General features: G+C 36.4%; 1 protein-coding gene across 1 annotated transcript in view; it reads right to left on the reverse strand.

Annotated features, from left to right (window-relative positions):
• Gmcl1 (germ cell-less, spermatogenesis associated 1) overlaps positions 1-10294 on the reverse strand; it is a gene marked incomplete in the record, with an annotated part of 53394 nt that overhangs the window by 28274 nt on the left and 14826 nt on the right. The window contains 5 exon segments of the mRNA XM_013514713.1: positions 1446-1530; positions 4561-4626; positions 5353-5465; positions 7230-7327; positions 8405-8501. Coding sequence (XP_013370167.1) covers positions 1446-1530; positions 4561-4626; positions 5353-5465; positions 7230-7327; positions 8405-8501 — 459 coding nt within the window.

Here is a 10294-nt window from a genome sequence, read left to right on the forward strand (position 1 = left end):
TAAAACAACTATTGATAATCTCCTACCTCTTTTGTCTGTAACTCACTATTATTTGTCTATTTGTTTTCCTGAGAAACTATCTTGTAGATAACAATATGTAAAACAATAACCATTGATAATTTCCTACCACTTTGTCTGTAATTTGGTAAGCCCCCCCCATTATTGTTATCCTTCTCCTACTCTTTAAAATAAAAAAAAAAAAAAGAAATCAGGATGGAGCTTGCTGAAAAAACTAAAAATAGAAATCCATTCAGCCCAGCTAGTCCCCTTCCAGGTACCTTCCTGGAAAAGTTAAAGACCTTATATTACAGCAACACATGCATACTCATGTTTAGAGCAGCACAACTCATATGTAACAGCTGTGTCTTGGAAACATCTATATGGCTGTCAACAGATGAATGGATTAAAGAAACATGGTATTTATACATAATGGAATGAAACTCAGTAAGAGCAAGAATAAATTTAAGTCATATGCAGGAAAATGGGTGCACTTTAAGATCATAATGTTAAGTGAAATAAATCAGAGATGGTTAAATAGTACATGGTTTTTCTTACAGGAAAAACCCAAAATATAAATAATTTAAAAAGCAAAATAAAAGGTGGATGATTAAAAAAAGAGTAACTGCTAATTTGTTTCTTCAGAGTTGCCAGAATAAAAATTAGATTAGAACATGCTGAAATGCTTCCAAAGGATGGAGTGAAACATAAGGCCGAAGGGCAAAGGGTCTCTAAAATTACAATTTCACTTTTTTAAAAGAAAAATTAATCATAAAATTAATTTAATCCACCCAAAACTCAATTTTGAAAACATTCTTGAGAACCATAAAAAACATTTAAATGCTGTAAGATAATACCTTCTGCACTAGAACACTTCTGATTAAGTAAATAATGTTTGCTGTTGAAACAAACAGGTGAGTATTCTAAGATAGAAAAGTACAAAGGCAAAGCTAAAATCACTCATAAAGCCTTACACACAATATTCTGGCAGGCAGTTCTACAACCTACCATGGCTCAGGCTAGGGTTTGTCAACTTCATGATAGTGTGGAGGGTGCTCAGACAACCGTGTGTTTCTCACTTTCACTTGGTTCAACAACTTAGATGGGAGATGGGACACTATTATATAATAGCGTTTGTGTTAGATTATTTTGCCCAGCTGTAGCGAATGTAAGTGTTCAGACTGGAGAGGCTAAGCTACCACATTCAGGAAGTCAGACATATTAAATGGTATATCCAGCTTAAGGGTTTATTGGGATATAATCCAATCATAAGTTTAGCAGCATCTACAACTACATCTACAACTTGCATAACAACCACTCTTCATCACTGGACACTATTAGCTGTTTCCAGTTTTTCACTATTACGATCAATTCTGGGGTGATACCCTGTGTATATCATATTATGGTAATTCAGGTGATACCCTGTGTATATCATATTATGCCAATACCTTTTTTAGAGCTGTGTATACATCCATCTCCACTTGCATCACAAATAAGTTAGATGAACCAATGAGCTGTTTCATGACGTTTATACTGGAAAAGATAAACAGAAGAGTGAGCCTATCTTCTCGTATAGGCTCCCAAGAACTCTGGTGACACTGAATACTTTTTTATCAAATGAAAATGTAGAGTTAAAAATGACAACAGTTTTTTGTCCAACTCAATGACTCTTGGTTTTTTTTTTGGTCTTTTTGAGACAGGGTCTCGCTATGCAGTTCAGGCTGGCTTTAACTCACTTTGTAGCCCAAGCTGGCCTTCAACTTGCAACAATTCTCCTGGCTCAGCCACCCGAGTGCTGAGATTACAGGTGTGCACAACCATGCCCAGCTGAGTCTGTTATTAATAAGTCTGGAAATTAGCAATACTTTTAATTCAAAAAGTGTGGTGTGAAAGATCTGTTTTTACACTGACAGAAAAATGATATGCTTTGATGTATCAATCCAATGACAGCAACACCCCAATAATGTACCCTTCAGTATGCGCCGAGTGGCAGCCTTCTGCGGCCCACCTTGCATACACTTCTATGTTTTGTTTTGTTTTGTTTTGTTTTTTTTATTGAGACAAGGTCTATGCAGTTCAGGCTGGCCTTGAGCTCACTTTGTAGCTGAGGCTGGTCTCGAACTCAAAACAATCCTCCTGCCTCAGCCTCCCGAGTGCTGGGATACAGGCGTGCACAACCATGCCCAGCTTACATACACTATGTTAAAACAAAAACAACAAACCTCAAAAACAAAACACAAAAAATACACATGTCAAAATTTACTAAGACAGGGTTGCAAATATAGCTCAGCAGTAGAGTGCCTGTCTGGCAAGTTTGAGGTCATGAGTTTGATTACTGGTACCAAAAAAAAAAAAAAAAAAAAAAAAAAAAAAAAAATCACTAAAACAGCTTTATCTTTAACGTAATCTATGTGCTCGGGGCTGGGGATTTAGCTCAGCAGCAAAGCGCCTGACCGGCAAGTGCAAGGTTGTGAGTTCGACTCCCGGTACCACAAGAAAAACTAAAAAATAAATAAAGTAATCTATGTGCTTGATTCAGCACATATACTAACCTTTCATCTCTAAGTTTAAAAGTTCTGATTAGTTATAAAATGTTTTTTATTACAATTAAAGAGTAAGATGAAGAAATGTGTTTTAGCTTAGTGGAAATGATACCATTAGGGTTTTTTCCTCTTCCTTTAAGCCATTTTAAAAAAGACGAGCTCCGGGGTTTTCGGTTTGTTTTGTTGGGTGTGTGTATCTGTTTCTCAACACTGGCGATTGAACCCAGGGCTGGCCTTTACACTGAGCTACATCCTCAACCCTTTAACATTTTTAAAAAATGCCTCAGTCTCCCAGAGTGCTGGACTATAGGTATGTAGAACTTCTGAAGTTTTAAGATGATTCTTCTATTATCAGTGTTTACCCCCACCCCAGCGCTGGGGATTGAATGTAAGGCCATTCCACTAAGCTATATCTCCAGCACCACTTTTTATTTTGAGACAGGGTCTCACTAAATTACTAAATTGCCCAGGTTAGGCTTGGGCTTGCAATTGTGCCTTGGCTTAAATTCCCTTTGAAAAAGCTCAATCGGGAGGCTGGGGATTTACCTCAGCGGCAAAGCGCCTGCCTGGCAAGTACAAGGTCGTGAGTTTGGTTCCTGGTACCGGAGAAAAACCAAAACCAAAAAAAGAAAGCTCAATCGGAAATTATGGCCAGTGTGGTGGTACATATCTTAATCCTAGCACTCTGGAGGCTGAGGCAGGAGAACTGTAAGTTTCAGTTCAACATGGACAACTAAGGTTTGGAGATGTAGCTCAGTGCAAAGGCCCTTGGTTCAATTCCTAATACTAAGACCACCAAAAAAAAAAAAAAAAGAGAAGTTATGAAAATAAAAGGAACAAGTGTTATTGTGAAGTCAAATATACTGCAGGGATTTGTTTATGCCTTGACATCACTAAGTGATGAGTATTTCTGAACTTGTCTATTGCAGTATCTCTTAAGACACATGAAAAGAACCCAAGAATTCACAAGGTAATCTAACCATTAAAAAAAAACAAAAGACAAGGGGCTGGGGATTTAGCTCGGAGGCACAGCGCCTGCCTGGCAAGTGCAAGGTTGTGAGTTTGATTCCTGGTACCAGGAAAAAAAAAGCACCCAAAAAACCAAAACAAAACAAAACAAAAAAATAAGCTGGGCATGGTGGCGTACACTTGTAATCCCAGCATTGTGGAGGCTGAGGCAGGAGGACACTGGGAGTTTAAGGTCAGCCAGGGCTACATAGACAGTTCAAGCCAGCCTAAACTGCATAGCCAGACCCGGTCTCAATGAAGCCAAAAAAAAAACAAAACAAAAAATTATAAACTGTATTTTATATTGAGAATTAAAAGAAATCTGAATATTTTATTCCATAATGTATTTAAGTGGGCCTGGGATATAGCTCAGTGGTACAAGCGTCTGCCTAGCAAGCGCAAGGTCCTGAGTTCGATTCCTGGTAACAAAAAAAAAAAAAAAAAAAAAGAGTCAGTAGCATGATGTATTTAAACATAAAAGTGTACACCTCTCTCACACCTTTCTCACTATAAAAACAATGCGACTGACATCTCAGGAAGTTAAATCTTTGGCTTTACACATTCCCTTCAAAATGCCACACACTCCGAGGTTTGTACCCTAAAGTCTTCAAAAGTTCCTTTCCACTCTTGAGTTTCTCAGATCTATCTCAAATATCTTCATTTCTCCAAAAGGCTCCCTGACAGCAGAAAGCATGACACAATCACCTCTGTGCCCTTTATAACCCCGACCTTTAGATTCTCTGAGGGCCCAGCAGAAGTGAGATAGCGCTTGAAACTTAGTCGCATAACAGCAATACATTTTTCTATTAAAATTGATTAAGACGATAGTTATACATTTTATCATTTACAACAAAAAAATTTGGGCTGCCTTTCTTTAGTTTATGAATATAGGCACAGTATCTTTCATTAATTGTGTACTTTTCATGTTCTACAGAAGTAACTTACATACTTTAACAAATGAAAAATGTTGTTTTAGGATAATTTATTATGAAGTTATTTAAAATTCAAATACCTGAGCTCTTTAAAAAGTTCAACATTCTGATGAGTCATCAAATTGTTTAGAAGCCATTCAAGGCACCTGAAATTATAACATGTAATTATTACATTATCTATTATGTAGTTTGAATTTATTAATAAGAACATGGCATTAATCTTGCTAGGACATGCTCAAAAATTTTAGAATAATCTGAAATTTAGTACTGTTTTTGTCAGTAGTTATTAAGGGAATATTTCTTTTATATAAATAAGATCATTTCTAATTAAGAAACCATCGTTGAAGTTTGGGTTAAATGGTTTATGAAGGGGCTTATATATTTCCATATTTAAAATCTGAAAATAAGTTCATTAATTTTTAATAGATTAAAAATTGCCAGTACTGACATAGCTATAATGCCTGTTTATACCTTTTTTTTTTTTTTTTTCATTACTGGAAATTGAACTCAGGGCCTTCACACTGAGCTGCATCCCCAGCCCTTTTTAATTTTTATATAGAGACAGGGTCTCACTAAGTGGTCACATTGCCTAGGCAGGGCTAAAACTTGCAACTCTCCTGCCTCAGCCTCCCAGAGTGCTGGAGTCACAGGTGTACATTACACCTATGCTTATATATAACCCATCTTTGTTCACTTACAAAAACAAAATTCCTGAGGAATTTATTAATCCAAAATCAAAAAGGGGTTTTTTAGATAATAAAATTATATCCCCCTATTATTTTTTTTCTAATAGCTATACATTCTCTTAAGAAACCAAAGCAACCGAATTCCCAGAAGTGGGATGGGAAGAAAAGTAAGAAAGGGTAACTCACTTTTTCCTCACAGAATCTAATCCATAGGTCCCTGCTGATGTGTAATAGCCACATACAGTTTTCACATTAATTGTTTCCTTCATTGTCTCACCACACTGTTGTATTAAACCATCCTGCAAATATAAATAAGCACTGGAAAGGCCCATTTCATTGGGAAAAATTAGCTCTGATATGTGCTTTACATATGAAAAAGGAAAAAAAAAGGTAGAAAGAAAGAAAACTGATTAAGTGCAGCAAGCCTAAGGGTTTTTTTTTTTTTTTTTTATGAATCCAATAAAAATATGGAAAAAAATCCAGCAAGTATTCAACTAACTTTTTTGCGGGGTGAGTATGTACTACTGTTCTCTTTATTTTCTATTTTTCCCACCTCTGGGACTTTTGTAAATTTCTCTGGCGTCATTCTGTGATCGGACAATCCAGGGATGAGTTCCACAAATGATATGAATTAGCGCTATCAGTACGAGATGCCCCTAAAACAAGTACATTATAGTTCTAAACAACTCATGTTTTAATTTAAATTGATTAAGTAGGTTTCAAATGAACTACCTTTTGTATGAAAGAATACTGTCATTTTTCATTGCAATTTCTGAAATATACTCATCATGCAAGTACATTAGTAAGTTAGTAAATTTTAAAAATAAGGCAGAAACCAGACATACAATGTTAAAACCAAAAGACGCAAGTTTGAAAATAAGATATACTTATTCAAAATTAAATATTGAAAGAATAAAAATATTTTAAAAATCAAAATCTCGGCCAAGGATATTTAGCAAGTCATTAATTAGTTCTTCAAATAAACCAGCATGTAAATGCTGATAAAAGGAAAATGTGGATTAAAGTAATACACTGACTCTACGCGGTTTTTAAACTTACCTGGAAGTCATTCTGGAGCCCTCCCACTTCTTCTTTAACATTTCCTCAGACACCATATCCCGGGAATTATCCTTCCTTAATTTCTCAGATACGCATTTTTTCTCCATGTTTATTTATACTACCTTAACTTAGGCCTCATCTGGACTACTGAAGTAGGCTTTTGTGTCTAATTCTGTACTCATCTTTCTTTTAATTTATTGTTCGTATTCTTTCTGAAACGTAACCTTGCCTTTCCTCTGATTAGAATCACCTAACCGTACTTACATACAAAGCAATGTACAGAGCAGTGGCAGTGAACATACAGCACGTGTGCCACAGTGCGGTGCCTGTATCACTGAAAGCTCTAAAAGGTTTGCCCTCACTGGCATAGAGGAATTTCATGATCGGCCTTCTGCCCCTCCCATACATATAATACCGTCATACATTAATATTATCATACATATAATATTGGATAGCTCTTATTTTACTTTGGGTTCGTACAGCAACTCTCCCAACTACATCTTAATTTAGGAACTACATCTTAATTTACTTTTGGTTCTTTAGGCCTAGTTTGACATCCTACTTAATACATTTCTGTTGAATGAATAAGCCTGTCATTCTATTAGTAAAATGCACACATATAGTGCAGTTATTTCATAATTAAGAAAAAGTCTACATAGTAGCATTTGATTCTTTTGAACTTGTGAACTAAATTAGTAATTAGAAACTACTTAATAGTCAAGATCAATAATTAACAGAAATTTGCAAATGAACCTGAGTAAATATTTTCTACATTATAGTCACACTAAGCTACATGGAAACAGCTTGCATTCATTGTACCCAGACATCATAACCCCTCCGAAATAAATTAGTGTTGGTTAAGCATTTAAAATGATTTATAATAAATGTTATCGATGCATTTCATTTTTATTTTAAAAATTATAAAAGCTAAGCTGTATTTTGTTTTTGGAAGAGACACTAACGAAGACACTGCTGCAATCTTTTTTGAATAATGTGATACGTACCAACTGCAGCATACAAGCTGCTGCCAAAATGGCAGTGACTCGACTGGGCTTTATTAAGACATCATCACGATACAGCGACCCAAAAGCAACTTGCAGTGCTGCAAGTAATATACATATGCAGAATGAGATAACAATAACAACACAGATAAGATTACTGCAAAAATAACAACAATAATTGTTTTCACACACAGACATCTGTCTGAATCTGGTACGTACATAAAAGGATAAGAGAAATGTCACGACTGAAATGGCAGTAATGGTTACTGATTGATGGTGTTAATGTAAGAGCAATGTTGTAAATTTCCATTTACTGTAACAAATCTAGGTGCATTCTTCTACATCAAAACCTGGCAGTAGTTAGGATCAGAACTCACATACCCTTGGAAGAAGTTTTACAAGAGAGCCCCGAGTAACACAAACATTAAATCCAATACACAGACTCAATGATAAACTTAATTCTGCCTCTTCTGTGCTCTGCCACTGGGGGACGCAGCAAGGGAGCAATGGGGCACACAGCTGCAGGCCTGTCCAGGCCACGCTCGCTGGCAGCATCCCTCCCTAGCGCTACTCCCCCAGCCCCAGGCCCTGCCATGCCGCTATCTAAGCCTGGCTGTCCTCTTCTCCACTGCCCTCTCAACAATGCCCCTCATGATCTGTAACACTCAGGTCTTCTCTTCGTCTGCGTAGTGGACACTGGGTGCCTCTATTCACGAGGGGAGCAGAAGCACCAGAATAGAAAGAGGGAGAGCTACAGTCTGACTGCAGGGTTACTAACTGCTTAGAGACCCAAAACAAGTCCTGTAATTGCTCTAAGTCTCGGTAATCTACAATAGCATCAGTTACGTGACTCATTTCTTTTTATTTAGGAGAGATTTATTAATTTTTTAAAAGATCACATAATTTTAGTAAGTGATACTTTCCCTTCCTTCCTCCTACAACCACATTCTGGGCAGACATTTACAAAGGTGAGTAAATAGATTGGTAAACACCATATGGGTAAAGAATAGGGATGATGAAGAATAGAACTGATAAACTTGGGTGTAAAGTAATATAAAATTATCACCTTCAGGTGTTAGATGGAGCTTTATCTCTAGCCAATGAGGTTAGACAAAAATGTGCTCTACCAAAAGAATAAGGGTTAATTTTTATAATTTTTCCATAAAAAGAGATAGTACCTTCTATATCAATATTCTGGTCAGGAATCTCCAGTTCAATAATATTCATGCTGGATTCTTTCCAAGAACCACTGAACATACTAGAAAAGTAGCCTGACTTAAGGAAAAAAAAAGCACCAATGATTATCCAGTACTTTATCTTCCAAGTTATTTTCCTCTCATTTCTAATTCTAAGAAATTATTCTATCAAAACTAATTTATCATATTATTTCAAGAGAAAAGGAATTGTTAAATATGTGTATAGGACAAAAGAAATTAAGACAAGTTTACTACTAGGTGTATCAAAATACACATTTAGTTCAGTTTTGTTTTGTTTTTTTTTTTTGTCTTCTTGTCTTTTTGAGACAGAGTTACTATGCAGCTCAGGCTGGCCTTGAGCTCACTTTGTAGCCCAGGCTGGCCTCGAACTCACAACGATCCTCCTGCCTCAGCCTCCTGAGGGTTGGGATTACATGCGTGCACCACCAAGCCTGGCAGTTCAGTATTGTTTTAATAAAAAATAAAGCAAATTCCTATTATTACTATCCAAACTGATTTCTCCCATTACTATTTGAACCTGATTAGTTTTTTATTTAAACAATTTCTGAGTAGATTATACAGTATATAGGTTTTCCTTCTCAATGAAGTTCTAAATTCAAATTTACATACTACATTATGTATTAAAGTATCTCTTACAAACATGCACAACACACAGTGGATCCACAATAATGTACTGAGGCAGAGGCAAGAGGAACCAAAAGTCCTCAAGATGCTACATCCTTACTGTGCCTCAATAAGGCTTCAGACCAGTCCCGTCACCATTAAAAGGATACTCCCCAGATAAATCAGGAGAAACCCAAATTTAGTTTTTCTAGTCAGAAATATCCAGCATCACCTATAGCCATACCACCCGGAATGTATCCCATCTCATCTGATCTCAGAAGCTAAGCAGGGTCAGGTCTGGTGTAGTACTTAGTACTTGGATGGCAGAAATATCCTGAATGGAATGGAATTTTAGAAAAGATACTAGAATAGATGATGTCTTCAGTTACTTCCTAGTTAGTATCTTTCATAATTAGAATTACAGAACTATAGAATGAATCAAATATTAACAAATTTCTTAGGCGGGCATGGGGGCACACACCTGTAATCCCAGCACTTGGAAGGCTGAGGCAGGAGGATTGTTGCAAGTTTGAGACCAGCCTGGGTTACAAAATGAGCTCAAGGCCAGCCTGAACTGCATAGTGAGACCTTGTCTCAAAAAGACCAAAAAAAGTTTTTTTTTTAAAATGTTATTGAGTATTTATTATAGTCACCCTTTCACATCTGTAGGAGAATTGAGTCCAGGACTCCCTGCAGATACTGAAATCTGCAGGTATTCAAATCTTGTATATTTGCAAATAACCTATATATATCCTCTTACATACTTTAAGTCATTTGCAGATTATTTATAATGCCTAGTACAATGTAAATGTTACATAAATCACTGGTTACACTTTTTAAAGGCATAATGAGAAAAAAATGTCTGCACATGTTAAATACAAATGTAATTTTTTTCTGGGTATTTTTAATCCATGGTTGGTTCCACCTCTTGATATGAACCCATGGAGATGGACAGCCAACTGTACATAGAAGGCCCTACTAACATAGGAGAAAACAAGATATTTCTGTCCTTAGAAGGCTTACACTATAACATGTAGCTTGAACTAGAAGCAATTCTGTTTCCATGGGGGTAAAGCGGCTGTTTTAGTTTTTATTTTATTTTATTTTATTGTGGTATTGGGTATTGAACCCAAGGGTGCTCTACCACTGAGCTACATACTCAGTCCTTTTTATCTTCTGTTTTGAGACAAGGACTTGCTAAATTGTCTAGGCTGGCCTCTCATTTGTAATACGCCTGCCTCAGCCTCC

Source organism: Chinchilla lanigera, unplaced genomic scaffold (assembly GCF_000276665.1).
Source record: "Chinchilla lanigera isolate Chin_1 unplaced genomic scaffold, ChiLan1.0 scaffold00023, whole genome shotgun sequence".
NCBI lineage: Eukaryota > Metazoa > Chordata > Mammalia > Rodentia > Chinchillidae > Chinchilla > Chinchilla lanigera.